The 21068-nt window shown below is 34.9% G+C and overlaps 1 protein-coding gene across 1 annotated transcript; it reads right to left on the bottom strand.

Annotated features, from left to right (window-relative positions):
- Positions 1-581: 581 nt before the first annotated feature.
- Positions 582-20826, bottom strand: LOC100368183 (WD repeat-containing protein 47-like). The gene is made up of 8 exons (XM_085491768.1): positions 19238-20826; positions 13639-13896; positions 8280-8422; positions 7149-7318; positions 6048-6215; positions 5454-5591; positions 4856-5074; positions 582-4334 (listed from the first exon to the last, which is right to left on the bottom strand). Exons 1-8 carry the CDS (start codon positions 20444-20446, stop codon positions 4192-4194), a joined length of 2448 nt encoding a protein of 815 aa, XP_085347894.1. The 5' UTR covers positions 20447-20826; the 3' UTR covers positions 582-4191.
- Between the last annotated feature and the right edge of the window lie 242 nt (positions 20827-21068).

The raw sequence follows: 21068 nt of genomic DNA, 5'->3' as shown, positions 1-21068 counted from the left end.
GTCTACCCTACATCGTGCATGTTAAGTGGGCCAAAAATATCTCTAGATCTGCTTCCCTTAAATACATTGAGCAAGCCTTCTGGTTGCAGTAGTGTCATGACATCACTTGTTTAATGTCACCAATGCATTATTGTAATTGTCAGCTAGGATTTATGTCTCAGAAATCCAAATGCACCAAATTAAAACACAGTGAGGGGTGCAGAGTTTTGTTTACATCACCATTTTGAATATTTGACTGATAATTACTTCAAAAATGCTTTGAATCTGTAACCATTGCAAAACTTAACTAAAACCTTTGAAATGCATTGATACCATAACTTAACCCCCCCCCCCCCCCCAAAAAAAAAAAAACACATACCATGTAATCCTTAGTAATGCACTAATTTTTTTCGGCATTTGAAATTGACATTAGTATGACCCTTGTATACAAAGTTGATAGAATGTATTGTTTCAGTGAATTTAAAACCTAGTGGATATCCAACAATATAAAATTCGTAGACTTTATCTCCCTATAATATATCCTACTTTCGTTTGCAGTGATATTGCTATTCATGAAATAAAACTCTTGAAACATGTGGACATGTAATTCAACAGTATGCCATTTTATACATCTAATACATTAATGTATACACTGTATTTGGACTATAGAGGGCGCAACCTTGAAGCACAGGCTGCTTCAAAATTTGTCACTGTACATATTTTGATCGAATCAATATTTCAGCATTAGCGTCTCAAAATTTCATCCACGCTGAAGCCTTTGAAATATCAAACAGGCAAACATTTCTGGCAGACCCAGTCTAGCACCCTCTAATGTCACGGTGTGAACAGAGTATTATAAAAAGCACATAAATTTACAACAATGAAAAGCAACAAGTACACTATTTTCAAGTAGGATTGCCTTTCCAGTAATACACTTATTTACATCTTAAGCTTGGCAAAGGTTTCATTTAAAAAAAAAGGCAAAATTTTAGATCATGGCGAAAAAGGCAGCATGTAATATTAAATAGCTTTAACAATTACTTGTAATTGACATAAAACAAAATATAAGCAGCATAGTATCCCATCATGCAACAGTTGCATCAATTTAGATCAACGTTGCAGACCTATAGTTGAGACAAAGCAGGGTAGAGATCATACGGTTCTTAAAAGCAGATGACGTCAAAACTCCAACTCTTCCCAAACAATACTTTTGTAGGTAGGGCTGTGGATAATTGAACTCATGCACAGCAAACATAATTACCAACCCTTTAAAGTGAGGTATTAAATTACTTTTGACACAATCCCCCTGTAAGAGAAGAGTATATTAGTTGTGCACAAGTTTCAATTGTCCATGGCCAGAAATTATTTGTATAACTGTAAAACTGAGCATCATCAGATACAGACATATATGAAAAGGTTGAATATCATTACCGGTAATCAAGTTGATAACAGCATGTACTGTAAAATCTGTATTAGAAGCCATGGTTTCTATTAAAATCGTACAATGCAACAGAGGGGATGCGGCTTCTAATAGAGAATCTACATCTCAATTGTTTAAGACGAATGGATGCAGCTTCTAATACAATATGGTTAAAGGCCATATTGTATTTTGTGCACATCGCATTGACATACATCTCGCACATGCGCAATGCAACGATCACTGCCCTTCCAACCATGAAGTGAAGAGAAAACACAGCATTATTGCAGACAGGATCAGAGAATGCTATCTCACTATATCATAAACTGTTGACCATAATAAAACATTCACAGTTACAATACATTACAGTTTAGGTCAAAGTTGGATTAAACTCCTTCGAAACGGGGGAATAAAAGCATTGAGCAAAAATTATAATGGGTACATATTCAGCAGTTTACACAGATTTCGAGTGCATTTAATAGACCATTTTCCGTTCACCGTGCTATCCCACGTTATGTGTGAAATCGAACGTAAAAACAGGACAAAGGTCATAGCGTCGCAGTGGCATCTAGCATCGCGTGGGATTCGACAAACGTGAAAGTATTATAGGGGAAATTAATGTGCTGTTCACATTTGATGATGGTTAATTTCGATGAAGTAAGGGTATTCAAATGCAATATTCCCCTGTCATAGATCGGTCTTTCGAAGTGAGCGACGAAATAAAGAAATTTTTGTTCAAAATCAAATTGTTTGATTTTTGCGGCAGACGTTCGGCGCACGTCTTTCACACAACTCGCGTGATCTCGCATTTGAACGGAAAATCATCTATTTGAAAGTGTGAATGATTGAATAATAAGATGGTATAATCAAAGCTGACAAATTCAAGCTACTTTATGATCTGTATACATGTAACAATAAATCTCCACAGCGCAATTAATATTCATACATTGTATCATTGCACACAAGTTATTAATATATATAAAACTATTTGCAATCATTTTTACATGAAGCAATTTTTTGGCATTGTTTAATTTTTTTTTGAGAAATAAAAACTATAAAAAACAAACAAAAATATGTGAAAAATCAAAAAACAAATTTCATAGTTGCAATTATCGTGCATAAATTATTAAAACAATATATACTATAAAAGTGCAATATTTTTCAAAAAATAATCACACTGATTTTTTTTATATCACATAAATGTAGACAACCATACTCAAAACAGCAGCAATTCAGTGGAAGATGATTTATGTAAAAAATGTAAATTATGCAATAAACCATGTATTAAAAACCCTGGTGGAACAGAGAAGAATAGAATTTTGAAAGATACATTAGTACAAGTTTACTACTATGATTATCTTGATGATATTGACTAATTAATTACTTACTACTAAATATTACAGCATCTACTACACAGCTACACAAGTTTACATTTTATTTTACAAACTTAGAATTGACCAGTGATCTTATTTTGCTTGTGAGCCAAACCAACTATGTGAAAATGCATCCCAAGAACAAATAGTTTTCAATTGAAATAAAATCTGCATAAGTGTGAGTTTGATTAATGCATTTTTTGTTTGGTTTGCATCATAAAATTAGTTCTATCATGTTAGAAAACCAGTTCTACCATAGACCCTCCAGTAGAGGTACTGGAGGGTTTATGGTTCTACCATGTTAAAACAGTTTTCATTAAGGTAAAAGCAGTTCCATTATCTTAAAATCGGTTTCATCATATTATAAAACCAGTTCTCCCATGTTAAAACTGGTTCCATCTCGTTAAAACCGGTTCCATCATGTTATAAAACCAGTTCTCCCATGTTAAAACCGGTTCCATCTCGTTAAAACTGGTTCCATTATGTTATAAAACATTTTATCAAACACCTCGTATTGCCCGGCCTCGCAATGTTATGGGAAGTGTACCCTCAAACCAGGGCAATAATTTCCCGTATCACGCCTGGCCCAGCGTGCCCAGCTTTCATCAATCAAAACAAAACGAGTCATTCTAAATTACGTTGTCTGTTTTAGGTCACGCCATGATAAATTATAATTACACCTATAAGGTGTATGATAACACCTATATGGACTGGATACAGCTTTTGCTGCCCTCGGTTGTATGGCTCGGGAGTTCCCGCTGCACGACCTCAGGCCGCAAAAGCTGTATCCAGTCTATAAAGAATATTCCACCATGATAAAAAATAGTTTTAGCATGTTAAAACTAGTTCCATGACCCACCCGCTATTGTCATATTCCTATATAATCTGCAAAATAGAGAGAATTATCTACAAAATTTTCTTTTACAATAAATTACCTATTTGTGACAATACAATAAAACTGCATTGTTAATTTGAATTGTTCCTATCCAGTCAATGTCATGATATGACCCAATATTTTATAAGAGTGGGCTATTAACAGGTCTAATGGAATCACAATTGTTATTATCGTGGAAGTTATATATATTTTGACATTGATAAAAGTGAAGACAAGGAGTCAGACATGTGCAACACATACTGAGTCTGAGTATCTAATTATACGGTATACTAACATTCATAAAACGATCTGCAATGCACTGACCAATGACCAATCAAGTACAAGTTGACTAAATATGTAAACACAAGTTGTTGCTCAGGTGACGTATTTGACCAATGAAAATACTGAAATTCAATCATGTGATACACCTTGACCAATCACTTTTTTGTTAACTATGTGATGTGTCTGACCAATCAAACTTCAAGATACAACTCATGTGATAAATCTGTGATGTATTCCACCAAACAAGAACGTCATAAAAGAGATAGTTATTTTGATTTAGCCCATAATACTGCAGTCTTGTCAGCACTGGAGGTCAGGAACGTCAGATCTGTGGGATGCCAGCGACACTGTATAACTTTATCTTTATGTTCTGCCACGACTGATGATACTAGCGGCTTAGTTAAGTCACCTGAAACATTGAAGAACATTGGAATTTTAAATTTGTAAATCTGACAAAAAGAAAAAAAAACATTTGTGACATATTTCAATTTTTTTTTAGTTCAAGCTAAAATTTGTCTATTTATGTCTTATAAAACGAGTGACCATGCATTGCTTAAGACAGAGCTGCAATAAATTTTATTTGCTGCCAGTCGGCCATTTTTGTGAAACAAATGCATATCTACGACTTCATATACTGTGAAATACTTTATTTTCGCTGAAGGAATGATTCAGTGAAAATAAAATCCAGCGAATATACTTTTTTTTCCTATATTTTACATTCAACTCATCAAAAATCCAGCTAATTCCAGCTAAAATAAGTTATTTTACAGTATTGCTCTTTTGCCTGGTTTCCAAAAGTTTAATGTCTGAGAAATAAGAGCATGGAATACAACGCGTGCAAGGCAGTGGCCTTAACCAATTATCATAATTATAATATCTCAAAAGAAAGCTATCGTATAATATACTAAATATTATTTATTGTTTTCTCACCTTTCAGACTGGTTTCAATAACAGTCTGATCATAGGAGCCAGTCAATAAACAGTAGGAGTTAGGTGCAAATTTTGCGGACCTCACTTCATCTTGATGTGGAGAAAAGGTCTGTACGATACGAGCACCTCGTATGTCATATAACATGACAGTGCCGTCCTCTTGACTAGAGGCTAGCAGCCGATCAGTCGGATCAACGCACACTGCTGCTACAGGACTTCCTGATAGTAAGAAGAAAATAGACAAGAGTCAGTTCTGTTCTTAATTTTGATAGCATTTGTGGACATTGTGCAAATAAGGCCCTCTATCTTAATCAAGATTAAATTGACACACCTAAGAAGTATTTATATCTTTACTTCTGTCTGATTCAGGTCTACCAATAAAATGGACACACCTAGGGGGTACTGAAATCTTGTCTGATCCAGGACTACGAATAACATGGACACACCTAGGGGGTATTTAAATTTTACCTTATCCTGTCTGATCCAAGACTGTCGGAAACATTGACACATTTAGGGGGTATTTAAATCTTACCTTCTCCTCTGTCTGATCCAGGACTACCAATAATATTGACACACCTAAGGGGTATTTAAATCTTACCTTCTCCTCTGTCTGATCCAGGACTACCGATAACATTGACACACCTAGGGGTTCTTAAATCCCAGAATCTAATAGTCTTATCTTGGGCACCAGACGCCAACATACAGGACGCCCAGGCATGCAAGGAGAGCACATGACCTGTGAATAAAATTTAATGATACCTGTTAAAAGTATTGTGGGTATTGTATTAACTATTATTGGGAGAACACAGGCAGGGTTCTGCCAAGCCTATCAAAAATGTTACAGTAGATTCAGGTGCCGATTTGACGCTGATGTACCGTCACATGTTACTACAATCAAAGCAGAGGAGTCGTCACCTGCGCATGCGTCAGATGGCCATAGCGTGTCACTGTTTACAAACAAATGTCTACCCATGAGCCTTTGCGTTTTTAGTGTGTTGTTATCGTCACTTGGGACTCAATCCCGTGCGTGCGCAGGTGACGACCCTCCCGCTTTAATTTGTTAGTTTTTGATCTTTACTATTATGAGCTTCATATGTTATAGACTTTATTTTCAAAGTTCGATAAGAAAGTGCTCAACCCATGAATACCTTAGAAAATTTGTATAGTTTGCATAAATTAAAATATGACTTACCACTGTGCCCTGTCAGACTCTGTATACCTTCACCTCTGTTACAATCTGTCATATATATGGAGCAGTCACCAGCGCCCCCACTCAGCAGGATTGGTATACTGTTAGGATCCTGTATGAACATCACATCACGAACTGTCCCATCATGCATTGTTAGTTCAGTATCAGGACCTATAGGATTAATAATATGATGTTGATGAGAAAATAGGTTGCTTTTAGTGAATAATAATACTTTATGTTCAATATTTCTTTAGTTACTGTATTAGACTTGTTCAAAGATCTGAACTACCGGTAAGTTCAATGAAAATAAACAGATTAGAAATTTCCATTTCATGTTAAATTATGAGACTTTACTAGAAATAACCATAGATACATTTGTAGTTTTGTGAGCAGATATTTTACAGCAGACACAAAAATAATCACCATCTCTCTATCAATTTTCCTGCGAATATTGAAAAAAATCGCTTGGAGGAATCATGGTGGTGTTTGTTATTATTATTTGTTATGACTTTCCATTCAACCCTTGCATATCAAAATTACAAACTGTATTTGATGGGGTGTTGAAATTAAATTGTATGTTTGCGATCAAATAATAATTTGTATAGATTGCTGTACAATTACTTCGCTTGAAATCTGATTAAAAATTGTTTTCAGAGAGAAACTTCAACAACAAAATCAACCATCCACAGAGTACCAACTGCAATCTGATGCTAGTTATTTAAAGCGGGAGGGTCGTCACCTGTGCATGCGCGGGAATTGAGTCTCAAGCGACGATAACAACACACGCTAAAACGCAAAGGCTCATGAGTAGACACTTGTTTGAAAACAATTACACACTATGGCCATCTGATGCATGCGCAGGTGACGACTCCCCCGCTTTAAATTTGAATGCATTTGACACGCGTCGCTTTAGTTGATATGATGTGCATAGATGGCGAGATTGTTCACTTGACGACTCCTCCGCTTTAACAGTTGTAATTTGAATATAGATTACTGATTAATTGTCCAAATCAAATGACCTCATGACGTGATAATGACCCAACTAAAATAAATTCGCCCTTGATCTTATCTGCCTTTGATTCACAGTATCAGTATTTTACTTACCATCAGCGTTACATTTGTTGATGTCGAATCTCATTAGTTTAATGGCCTTGTCGTTGGATCCCGTGGCAACCAACTCACCGGAGGCGCTCCAAGCAGCACAATAGATGGATCCTTTATGGTGACGATTGCGCTTGTACAGAACATTAGGCTGCATGGATTGCTGTTCAGATCTGTGAACAAGACAAGAAAAAATATGCCATATATTTTATATTACATTTGCATGACCTCTCACCTCTCCCACTGAATCATGGGAAACTCCTTAGAATTAAAAATGGTAGCTAAATAGTGAAGAGGTTTATGTGTAATCAAGAATGATGCCATTGTTAAGTAATAATAAAGGCTTAGAACGTCAAAGTGGGTAAATTTCGCATATTCAAGTATTAGTCCATGCACGAGTTTAGCGGAATTCAAGATGGTACCATAAACGATTCGTGTTTCGCTGCAGATAAAATGGATTCGAGACACTATTTCAGAACTTTTTTCAGTCCATTTCCGCTCTTGTTATGTTCGTTATAATTACATATATACTGTGCCAACCGAAATCACTATTAAATTGCATGTACTTTTAATAGAGAAAATATCATGGATAAAGAAGTTGATGGAATCATATAAATTATCAGTTGTAAAGTGAAATACACACTGGTTTATGATTGAATGAAAAATTATTAGAATACAAAGGACATACAAATTCTAGTTGTGCATGAAAGAGCAACGGAATAGCAGACAGACATAAAACACAAGTTTCATCTAAAACTAGTTCAAGTATTTGGGGATTAGACAGCTTACAGCCAAAAACAGTAACAAATCTGAAAAAAAACCTTAAAAACAATCTTGCAAGTAAAATTAATGGAAAGTCCAACAATATAATCATCAATTTTTTTTTTCCAAAAAAATAGTGTTTAAAAGAGGTAAAAAGCTGATTTTAACACAGGGATCTATGCAAAAGATGAGAGTTTCCCTCCCAAACGCCCTCTACAGTTCAATTTTTCCCCCCACAATTTCTTCCATATACAACTAGACAACTGAAACATATCCTAAATATAGGCCCCTATGGGAGATATGACAATGTGCAAGTTGTTACTCCTTATAAATAAATTCAACTATTTTAATAAACTATGCTGAGAGACTTACCCCGTTACTTCTGGATACGCACATATTCTAAGCGTCTTGGAATTTGAACCGACAGCGTACAGGGAGCCAGTAGGGTTGAAAGCTACTGCACGGATAGCTTGGACATCTTCCAAAGTGGTGACCGGGTAGAACTGACCACCAATCTGCTTCGAGGAAACTCAGTGTTAAACACAATACTTGTGGAGGATAAGACTAACAAATTTATTTTTATTTAAAAATACTGATTTCGTCAGCAATCATAAGGCCCAAAGCATTCATGTTCCTGGTTGTTGAACATGTGCAACGTCACAAGATAAAAGCACAATTTTTATCACAATGATTAAAATAAAAAAATGCATCGATTTAGGAAAACAAATCAAACAGAAATTTGGGCCTATTAAAGCCAATCCTAGTTTGTGTGACATGCAGTTTTCATTTATATATTGAGGCAAGAAAAGACTTCATTTCATCATTGATTTTTGAAGCAGCCGGAAAATAGATCAAATATGACAATAAGTAGATCAATATGCCATTGTGCAAAGTTCTCCAAATAACAAAGTAGAGCAATGAATGTCTGAAAGCTGAGTGATTTGTGTATGGAATTGCATCACAAACGTAATGTACACAACAGAGTGATGTATAATTGGTTGAAACAGCTTAAATTAACGACATGTGAACCACAAACACAGTTCACTTCGTACTTATAGTGAGCGACATGCTGTGTTATTTTAAAATCCATGCAGTACTGAGCCACTATCTGGTAACAACTGAGTAAACACAGAGTAATATGTCATGTGACATGGTGTGTATTTGAGATGATTTCATGCAGACCTGAAATTAATCCATGTTTGTTCAGGTGTAATCATACTTGCATATTGCATGTGGTCAGAAATAGTCAATTTATTGTGATCATTGCAACTACCACTGTAAATTGTCAAGATTGATAAACCTTTTGAGTTTGTACACAAGACAAAACTAATTTTTCAAAATAAAAAAAACAAACAGAATTATTTGTTCAGAATTTAAAAACAGTTCAGTACCATACTGATTTTGGACCAGATTATGAGACCTACAAAAGATTATATGAGAAATATTCAGTAGTTTACAATCATGGACATAAGCAATGAAAGACGAGATAGTAACAGGTCACTACTGCCGAAGGTTAACAGGTCTGGTCACATGACATATCACATGACATCACATGACATATCACATGACAGAACATATAAAGTGTAACATTACATGCAAGAATATTACAAGTAGCACACATCATACCAGTTATTGAGACCGATTAGAAATCATGCATAAAAACAAAAGCTGAACAACTTCAAACTACAGAGGGAAATTTATTTACAAGTATAATTTGATTTTGTATTGACCTAGAATTTTGAAAAACAGAAAGTGCGGTCACAATGAGCAATGTACAAATGAGCGCACTTTATAAATTCAGAATTTACAATTCATTGAAAATTTTTTTTGTCAATTAAGTTGTAAGACTTCAAACTGGTAGGTCAAATTTTCTCCGCGAAAAAGACAGACTTAACACTAACCCCTGATGAAACAGACCCAGAAGGCTTTGCATTTGATTTCCCATCATGCCTAGCAGAAGATGGAAGACTACCAGCTTCTAAAGTGTCATGTTGATGGATATAAGTGTCCTGTGATGGATGATTTGGTTGTGCTGGGGTCGAGTAGGTCATATTTAGACCTTGAATCCCACCGCTAGTCCTATTGGCTTTCTCACTGAACGAGGTATGCGACTTTTGTATAGGCCCGACAGGACGAGAGGACTGATGTCGCGGGCTAGGAGCAACACTAGCCTGTGGAGGAAGAGGCTGGTGTATAGTCTATATAGACATGAGAGAAAGAGAATCAAGAAATGGTACATCAAAGATTTGGTAATTTTATTAACAGCAAGAGGAAACAGAAAGAGTGGTGGCCGTTAAAAATGACTTTCATTAATTCTTGTCAAAAAAGACAGCATAATTTTTTGTAAATTTAAAACAATCAAAAAGTAAAAGTATCAAAACAATCAATTGTTATTCAAGAAGAGGTCATTTAGTTGATAGAGAAGCAGGATGCAGATGCAAGACTGATGACCACAGACTAAAGTGAAAAAAATTTTCTTTGAACTTTCAAATAGCTAGTCTTTGAAAATAATGTGGGGGGAAAAAATCAGGAAATTCATGGGTCAATGTTGCTCCCATTCATGTTTAAAACAGCTTGCAATGCTTCCAAAAGAACAAAATTATGTACGTTGAGATGAAGTGACAAATGTACCGAATGATGGTTGAACGTTAAACATACAAATCAAGTAAGGCCAGTGAACCCAAGAAATGATATTTAATAGGTTTAAAAGCAGTCAGTAAAGCAGCTGTAGTTAACCATACAACAGAATGCTTGTTCGAGAGGTGAAGGTAGCTGTAGCATAGACACATGATATAAAAAGATTGTTAGTAACATATAAAAGCAGTATACATCTTGCAGGGCTCAAAATTAAAGGGCGGCAGTCGTTGTGCCGCGTCCTGTTCGATATGGGACTCAAAGCGACGTATACAACACTTGCAAAATACATTGTTTATTTACATGAAATTTGAACACGCGCTACGCGACGACCACCGCGCTTGAACAGTAACACAAGGCACGGAGATGACTCAATCTTGTCCTAGCGCTACCATTTACAAAAATTAGTACTTTGTTTTCTGAAATAAATCAGTCTTTAAAAACAACTATTGACGTCCAACACAAATTAAGCAAAATGATGTGTATTTATTTTTTACTAAACCTAATGAACAAGTTTTAAAACTGGTACATGTAACCCTGCGGATTTTCAAGAAATTTTGTTTATTTCGAATCCTGATGTCTGTTGATCAACTTTTAAAAGGTTATAGGTCATTAAAACAAGCAGCCTGTCTGCTGAGATAGCTCCGCTGTTAGCAATGCACATGGCAATTAAAGAACAGAAGATATCATTAGAAAATGAACAAATCTGAGAGAGGTCCACATGTAGTACCTATATGTATAATATATCAAAGCAATTGGACTTGCGGTTTTCAACAAGAAGTCGAAAATATCACTTTTTACCAAAAATTACAAAAATATTCATCAAAATTAGAGAATTAAAGATATCATCATGAAATGAACAAATCTGAGAGAGGTCCACATGTAGTACCTATATATGTAATATCAAAGCAATTGGACTTGCGGTTTTCAGCAAGAGGTCGAAAATATCACTTTTTACCAAAAATTACAAAAATATTCACCAAAATTAGAGAATTGAAGATATCATTACAAAATGAACAAATCTGAGAGAGGTCCACATGTAGTACCTATATATGTAATATCAAAGCAATTGGACTTGCGGTTTTCAACAAGAAGTCGAAAATATCACTTTTTACCAAAAATTACAAAAATATTCACCGAAATTAGAGAATTAAAGATATCATTACAAAATGAACAAATCTGAGAGAGGTCCACATGTAGTACCTATATATGTAATATCAAAGCAATTGGACTTGCGGTTTTCAACAAGAAGTCGAAAATATCACTTTTTACCAAAAATTACAAAAATATTCACCAAAATTAGAGAATTGAAGATATCATTACAAAATGAACAAATCTGAGAGAGGTCCACATGTAGTACCTATATATGTAATATCAAAGCAATTGGACTTGCGGTTTTCAACAAGAAGTCGAAAATATCACTTTTTACCAAAAATGACAAAAATATTCACCAAAATTAGAGAATTAAAGATATCATTACAAAATGAACAAATCTGAGAGAGGTCCACATGTAGTACCTATATATGTAATATCAAAGCAATTGCACTTGCGGTTTTCAACAAGAAGTCGAAAATATCACTTTTTACTAAAAATGCCAAAAATATTCACCAAAATTAGAGAATTGAAGATATCATCATGAAATGAACAAATCTGACAGAGGTCTACCCAAGGTACATATACACCAAGTATCAAAGCATTCAGGCTTGTAGTTTTCAAGAAGAAGTCGAAAAAGTAAAACATTGACACGGACGACGGACGACGACGAACGACGACGACGGACAATCACTCATATGATAAGCTCGGCTCGACAAAGTCGACAGCGGAGCTAAAAATAAGATTGGAATAGAGCTGTTTTGTTTATATCTTACAATTTTTTTTTTTCGTAGTGTGGTCACATTCAGCCCCTCTGACCATCTAACAGTGAAATTTGCAAGCCTTTTGTTGATGAAATTATTTATGGGGTTTTGAGACCAGACTAAAAGCATCAGAAAACTGAACAAATATTTAAACAAAGACTTTATTGATGATATTTCTCATCACGGTGAATCTCAGGAGTACATAATCTGTAAATTGTTCCTGATAAAAATATATGAATCGGCAATTTGACAAAATTTAACGATAGTAACCGTGTACGTAGTCAGTAAAAAGTTCAGATATATAATTTCACGATTTTCACAGGAAAATTAAAGCAATCGAAAGTACTTTTATTTTCACTCCCGTGAAAAATTCCAACAAAAACTGATGAGTCTACGAAACAATGTGAAGTTTTATTAGAAACAACAGCAGCAACATAATTTGATATAAAAACTCAACGAAAAAAAACAAAAAATGGCAGTGGATATCTAAATGACAAAATGATTGTAAAACAGCCTTTGAATAGTGGTGCGAAAACTAAAATTCTCTGACAAAAATAAAATTGAGCCGAACAAGTGATTCATTATGTCAGCATTTGACCGGATCTATTATTGTAAAAGGTCATTCAACTTTTAGCAATTTTCAGCGACAACAAAACAACATACACCATTGTAAACTTCCAGATAAATGTATAGTCAGACTATTATGTCTAGCAACGAGTAAATAAATTCATTCGTCCAAATTTTTCTGTACTTTTTTCCAATATTCTTCACTATTTTTGAAATGAACGCTAATTTTAAACAGGGATGCTGGCATGTCATGTTTTTTCAAAGACAAAATTTGAGTCAATTTTCAGTTTTTACTCAAAAAATTGGGCTATTTTTGTCCCAATTTTCTGAAGGAAAGTTGCAGACTATAAACAGGATTATTTTGTGAATTTGTGATGAAATTGGCGGTGCAAACTGCCATAATTTTACCGTGCAACATTTTAATGTATTTCTGTATTATTTTTTTGATAGTTTGGGTATAAATGGAAATTTGAATATTAGTGAGTGAGAAAAATGATTGCATAATAGACCAGTTGACCTTTGACAGCATCTTATTACTCGCTTGCACCAAAAATGTTATAACAGAAAACCTGGGGCATGCAAGGTATTAGATATTTTCACTGCATTAAATAGCCTTAGTTAAGTTTAAACCATTTTTTTCCCTATCCAAAATTTAACGTTGATATAATGCTTACCATGTTTGATGGATATGCCGCTAGCTGGTGATGTTGCGGAGATGACGTTATGAGCGACTGCCCTACCTGGTTGATGTTACCCAAACTAGAAGGTGGTGTTCCCAATAACTGTTGTTGCATCAAGTCTCGTTCCCGTTCTCTCTGCTGCAGTTGTTGCTGCAGTCGCTCCCTCTCCAGCTGATGCTGTTGATAAATCTGCGTAGATTCTCGTACTTCTAAAACTGTCGACTGGTTGAATTTAGGCGACGGTGACAAACCCTATATTGAAAAAAAAAAATAGAGAATTGATTGAAAATACGTGATTTTGAAAAGCAAAGAGCAAATAGTTATGATTTCTCTACAATCCATTCTGTTTGTTACCTGTCGAAGTAACATATCTAAAAAGACGGTGACACAAACTTTTCTGGAATAAAATGATATCGTCAATCAGGAATGCAAGTCGCAAATAAATATGCAAAATAGGAAACTGAAACATATCCAAGACAAATATCTCTCTAAACAATTATCTTTGACTTTTGGTATTTGTTATAGACATGTTTCACTTGATGCGGAAATATCAATGCGTATAGCAACAGAGATATCATCAAAGGCAAATGAAAACAAGGGCAACCTTGATGTGACAATGACCGAGTTGATATTACACGTTAAGACATAAAAACAATTATTTAACTTATCACGTTGATTAAGCTTTCAAAATTGAAACATTATTCAAATATTTATGTCCTGCGTGTATAAATTTTCTGTTTATTTTTTTTAAAAATGTTTAACAATTTGAAATATTGATGCCTTTCTAATTCTGATGCTTAAATTAGAGAATAATACGGAAAATTCATCATTATTTTTTTTGTGTGTGTGAAAAAAGACAGATCATAAAAAAAATTAAAGGTCATCAAAGCTGCATTTTGTAATTTTCATTCCCTTTGATTCAACGTCTTGAAAGGAAAAAATAAATTCTAGCACTCTGACAACGAATGCATGAAGATGGCAATGAAACGAACCAATGAGAATCAGCAACATCAACAATTATTGTTATATTGTTCATGAATAATTCATGATAAAATGAATTGTAATACTGATTCTCTGTAGCATAAACCAGAATACAAAACATGGCTGCAACTAATATTTCACCATGCACAGCGCCCTCTATGACTTGCATGCAGCACATAGAGTTATCGCATATTAAAGCCAGCTAACACACGTACACATATTGCATGCATTTTGAATGTGTTAATAATTTTCCATTGAATTATACCCCCACACTGACTGTCAGTATTACCGCAGCTGGCATAAGGCTTCAGACACCAAAACAGCAACATTGAGTGCTTTAACTTGGTGACTGAGTCATCATCTTGTGATCGTTACATGATTTAAACTGGACAGATCAAACCAATTTTACAAAAGTGCACCGTTTTACAATGGTACCCTGTAACATTTGATAAATATGTGTAAAGTTGAAAACTCTTATATGATTCATTTAAATGTAAATAGCAATAGACAGATATTTCAACAATAAAGATGTTTTATCACATTATAAATTCCTCTCTGCATGTGATGAGATCAGATTAGCACAAAGTCCAAATTTTACAAAATATATTTTAAAACAATAGTTTATGTGCAAATACAGCAATCTGCGAGCATACCAAGAAATTCAACTTTGCAGTATCCAATTCAGTTTTATTCACACTAATGTGTTATTGCAAAGTCTAAGAAAAAAAATTCAAGTTTCCAATCAGCTGAAAGTCTGTGCACCAAAATATTTTTTTTTTCATTTTTTTATGATAAATTTTAGAAACATTTGAAATAATCAAAATAAAAGCACAAGTTCCACAATATTTTTTAAAGTAAAATTAAAAAACACATGCCCACATTCATTTTGAAAAAAAAATTGACCAGAAACTATTTTTTTTGCGGGCATAATCTTAAAGTGGCCATAAATACGTACTGCAATAAAAATTCGGTAACAACCCTGTAAGAAACATAGTCCAGTTTAATTGATAAATAATAATAATTATTATTACTAAACAAGCTTATATATTACATTTATCTGTAAGGTCAAAGTTCAAAATACCACCACAGTGCATATAATAATACAAAATTTGCATAATTGATAAGACAGTTTATTACAATGCAGCCAGCGTGATAAGGCCAAGAGAAACCTGGCTTCAGTAACCAAACCTACCCTTAATGCTCTCAGCCGATCATACATATTCTATATAGACGAGAATTAACAAAGAAAGAAAAAAAAAACACAGAAAATCACAATGAATTAATAAAAATTTGATAATCTCGTAATTATTGACAATTATCATGATGTTGGCCACCATACGACATAGCTTAGGCATATCTAAAAAGCACACATTTGTACACGTAATCTGGATCCCAGATCAAAAGATTTCATATTTTTCCAGAGACTTCATAAGATTTTTTCAAACAAATTTGTATAAAAGAATAAAAATCAGTGAAAGCATACCAAAAGCAGATGTACAATTTTAAATTTGTGTAATTTCTTGTTTTTCAGATATTTTTAGACCTCGCCAAAAAAAGTCTAATATTTCACACTGATCTTTTTGAAAACATTTAAAACTACTAAGAAAACCTTGATTACTGGTAATTATCTATAAACAAAAAGTTTGGAAAATAGTTTTTTTCGTTGTATGCCTCATATGCTCAACAAACCAGTGTAGCTTTTGCTTCTCTCCCGTTGTCTAGGCAACAGCGTACCCCCCTCCCTGCACGACTGTCTGCCATGGTCAGCCTGGTGTAAATCGTTGACCCCCTTCCCCATCCCCTATGCCACAACCTTGCCATCAGGACCTTTTACCCAGTGACCTATTTAGAGCAATATATGTATATGAATGTTCAAAGAAAATGACCGATAATAGACTACAATCTTTGAGTTGAGTGTTTTGTCATGATAAACTCACAACTTATAAGAGAATGATGCCCAAGAGTCCATGGTGATAAGCCGCTGCTAATCAATTCCAATCTGAAACAGGACGACCATATTTGCTCTATTAGAACCGCATCCCCAATAGAAGTGATATTTTCCCCTTGCATCTTTTAACACTGCAATTTAACAGTACTCAAAGTTATTATGCTAATGAAGGCTATTATTTGAATTAACCTATGGTAATTAATATTATAATGCAAATTAGGTTTTATTTTTATGGAAATGACCAACCATTCTGTCAAAAAATCTTCAGAGATTATACTGGAGATGTGCTCCAACCAACAACTTGCATTTATGGCATACTAGTAGTGGATCGTTATATGAATCATTTTTACCAGTGATACACCTCTGTCATTTACATATAGTAATAGAGAAGATACAGAAATGTGTATTACCTCGAAATTCCTTAAAGTACTCTTAGTAGCACATCTTGTTCTCAACTTTATCTCAACGAAACAAAACATTACATTTTTTTGTTACAACTGAAGACCATACATTGTAAGACCAGCATACTAATTTCTTTGTATAGTTCTAAGTAGTCATATTATTTCTGTGGCAAAAATTCACGACTACATGTATACGTCAGTAAACACACATGCAAATTGCACATGAAAAAAAGTCAGGAGAGACAACAGTTACATTTTAAAATCATGTGTAGAAAAACAGAAATAATTGTTAAAAGAAACCAATTTGTTTATATTAATAATGTGAAGATGTGAAGGGTCCTATCTCTTTTGGTGTGGTTTTAGCGATAACATCTGTTGTATTTTGGACTTGGGCCAAGGTGGTCATCTAACCTGATAATGTATAAACTTGCACGTCTCCTAGTTACTGTTATCACAAGCAATCACACATATGTACTATCATCTGTCTCCCAATAGGCAAAAAAGAATTTCAACAAGTTCAACAAATCATGTCATGACATGACAACATTTACAAAACTGAACTGAGTCGACCATTTGAATCAGAACTTGAAACAAATGCATGTTAGTTAATATGTGTGACATGATGTTCAAATGCACTAGTAAGTGTAAAGTTTTGAATGCAAATAGTCATTTCAGAGATATGGCATTCGTTAAATACAAAATGTTTGTTGGTGTGAAAAACAAAATGATGTAAATCGAAATCCTAATACGTTCATCATAAGTAAAAAGTCTGAATAATAGCATGTGTGACCGAAAAAAGCATTTGTAGTAATGTAGGAGCAGAAATTATTGATTTTGATGCATTTTTAACATGGCTGCCATTCAGCCATTTCAAATCCAATTGTCAAACAAATATATGTGCATACATGTACCGGTATGTGTGACATGATATATATGTATGATGCACCATTTGGCCATTATAAATTATGCATATTTATCTCATGATGTGTGATCGGCCTAAGATAAAGGTGTGAACAGACAAGTGGTAGGATCCAACATACACACACACACACTGAGGTTAATCTACAAGTCCCTAGTTTTGAACTGCCTCAGAACAGGGCTTTAGAAATCCTTGTAAAATTAATGTGTTCACTTTTCTGAATACGAATCCCCTGATGCCTCATGCGTTGCATTGAAAAACATTGTATTGTATTTGCTTTACAGCCCTCTAAGTTGCCATTATTTTGGTTGCCATGCCAACCAATTACAACCTCGTGGTCAGCCTACTGTTTTCCAGCCAGTTGTTAAATATACATATATAAATATACATAAAGATAAATGAGCACAATCCTTTCCAGACCTAATCACCAATTTTACAATTCAAACCATTTTGAAGTTTCAGTAGCCTAGTTCACCGAATCACTTGAAGGAAATCTATTTGAAGCTCCCAGACCATCTAAACAGTGAATTTTTTAAAAAAAACAATGGCCAATAAAATTAGTTCTCAGTAAAATTATACAAATAAGCATTATAAAATCTGTTTTCCGATGTACAAATTATCAAGAGATTTTCCAAAATTTGTTCGAACACTATTTATTTCCTCCACTGCAGCAAGATTTAGATGAGTTTGAATGTTTCATTTCTCACTGGATTGATTAAAGATTAGCTCAAAAAGGCCATACTAATCTTGATTACAGGAGTATAATATTTTTATTTCACATGAGCCTTCTCATTAGAGGTGAACTTCTAATAGAGAAAATATGGTACAATAAGATTTATTTGCTAGGACATTAGTGTATCACTATCAAAAAAACATGTATTATTTGCACATTAGATATTTATCATAATGATAACAGTTTATGATAAAAAATAAAACAGATGGTAATGTCAACCAAAATGAATTGTATTAATATGATTGATTTAGTCCTGAACAAATACAGATTACAGATGACAATTAATTATTAATAACTGGCACATCAGACAAAGACGAGGGTCCCAGCTCATAAAATTTCAAATTACTATATGGACTTTTAGAAAAAAATTGTGTGAATTTAAGACCTGTTCAGTGAAATTAAATAAAAATCTTCTTAAGGATTCCCAGCAAAATATTCACTGTCATGACAAACATTTTCTCTAAGTTGAGAAAATCTCAAAAACTTTCCTCCAGCAAAAATAATAGTAATTCAATATACACATACACCAATCAGTACAGTGTTCAATGAACATGCATTGTAATAATCAACAATCAGAAACAAGTGTGAGATATTTGTACATGCATGCTTACCTGTATTGGCTGCTGTCCTGCAGACTGTCCTTTCAGTTTTGGTGACAACTGAGAAGGCGAGCCCCTCCCACTGCTGGAACTTCCTCTACGAATACCATCCTCGACATCTTCAGCAAGACCAGGCATACCTGCACCAACATTTCTACTTGTAGGAGGAAGATGAAAATTAGCAAAGGATCGAGACAGGGCATCTCCTGGGGGTAAACGCTCTGAATCTGATAGTCGTCGCTGCAAATACCCTTCAACCGATGGTGACATTGACTGTGTCAACATCCGAGAGCCTCCAGACCATGGTCTACCTCGATAGAGAGTTGGTGTTGAGGGGGAAGGAGATGGGTAACCCGAACCACGTTGTTTCACAGGCGTGGGTGTCAATGGTGTCATTATCTGCTCCGACCAAGATTGTTTCGGCTTATCGATTTTCTCCATATGGACATCCAATGTTTTCTGCTCGAATGCACAAGTGAATGTATCTGAGGGAATACTCTGTAACCATGACAACAGACTTAAATCTGCATCATCGCAAGCTGACCCATAAAGCAATTCTTTTATTGAGAAATTCACAGATTTTGATGTGGCTTTTTGCTGACAGAATTCTACACAGGACTCGTACAGCAAACCTTTGATCATCAACTGAACAAGTCTATCGTTACTCGCCGTGAACTCTGATTCAATCATATTCTTATCTGCTGGCAAAAATTTCCCAATTACGGGAATGACATCTTTAAAACACTGTACACGTGCACGACTCGGGTTCCAGTCCTTGTAGTCTGTATGATCAGTCAGACGTGGCAGGGTCAGTAACAAGCAGAGACTGTTGTGGTCTTCCTTCGTTGGGCAATACGGTTCGAGATCTCGCATACAAGCCACAACTTCATCAATTGAAAACTCAATCTGCAGATTCCCCATGTCCTCTGATTTCATGCAAACCATCTCCAAAAACTTGTGCTTCAAAATGATGTAACGGAATTTCTTAGAATCAAAGCTCTCAATGCTCTCCAGAGGCTGGATAAATTCCAATACATCATCCCACTGTCCATCTAATATCAAACTGCGCAAAAACAATAAATCGTCAGAGTATAGACCATTGACCACTGCAGTCTCTCTCTCAACAGCTCGCATGGACAAGAACAACTCTCTCGAGTGAAGGAATTCCAGCACGAGTTTTATAATTTCTGTTTCCTTTAGATTCACTTTCGTGGCAGTCATGTTGTGATTTCGGACGACCACGACGATTGAAGAGAAGATCAGCGAATAAAGAGGAGATCCGGGTCACAGACAATCGCGGCAGACAGTACAGATTTGAATGTAATACGTAACGCACGGGATATTACAAGATTGGAAATCAGATCATTGTCAAGATGGGAATCAAGAATATTATTATGTTGTTGACATCCAAGATCACCTCACTTGTTCGAACTAACGATGAACGCTCTTGTATACCTGGCAAATTTTAAGAAGTTGTTCTAGAGTAATCGCTGTGATACTGGTCTGGTGATGATATGATAAGTGATCTTTGCCCTGAAGGCTGTTTTATCAGTCAAGAAATTTGGCACACCTCCCAGGTACATGTAAATCAACGATCCGCCATTTTGGAAAAGGCACCGTGCGCATGCTCATTGGATTGAATTTTCAAATAGCTAACATTTCCAAGTGTTATCGAGTGGTGGCGATATTGAGATGAGCAGCATGGTAGTCGGGCTATTAGGGCTCATACCTAGAACTCCGTAGATGACAATGTCATTGTTTGAGTGAATCTCTCACACACAAAAAACAGGTTACAAAGTCAAAATATTGTTTTAATTTGTTGAAACCAAATGTTTACAACATA

The sequence above is a fragment of the Saccoglossus kowalevskii genome, chromosome 17 (assembly GCF_978046115.1).
Source record: "Saccoglossus kowalevskii chromosome 17, keSacKowa6.1, whole genome shotgun sequence".
In the NCBI taxonomy this organism is placed as follows: Eukaryota; Metazoa; Hemichordata; class Enteropneusta; family Harrimaniidae; genus Saccoglossus; species Saccoglossus kowalevskii.
Note: the sequence above shows the minus strand (reverse complement) of the source record. Positions and strands in the feature narration are given on the sequence as shown.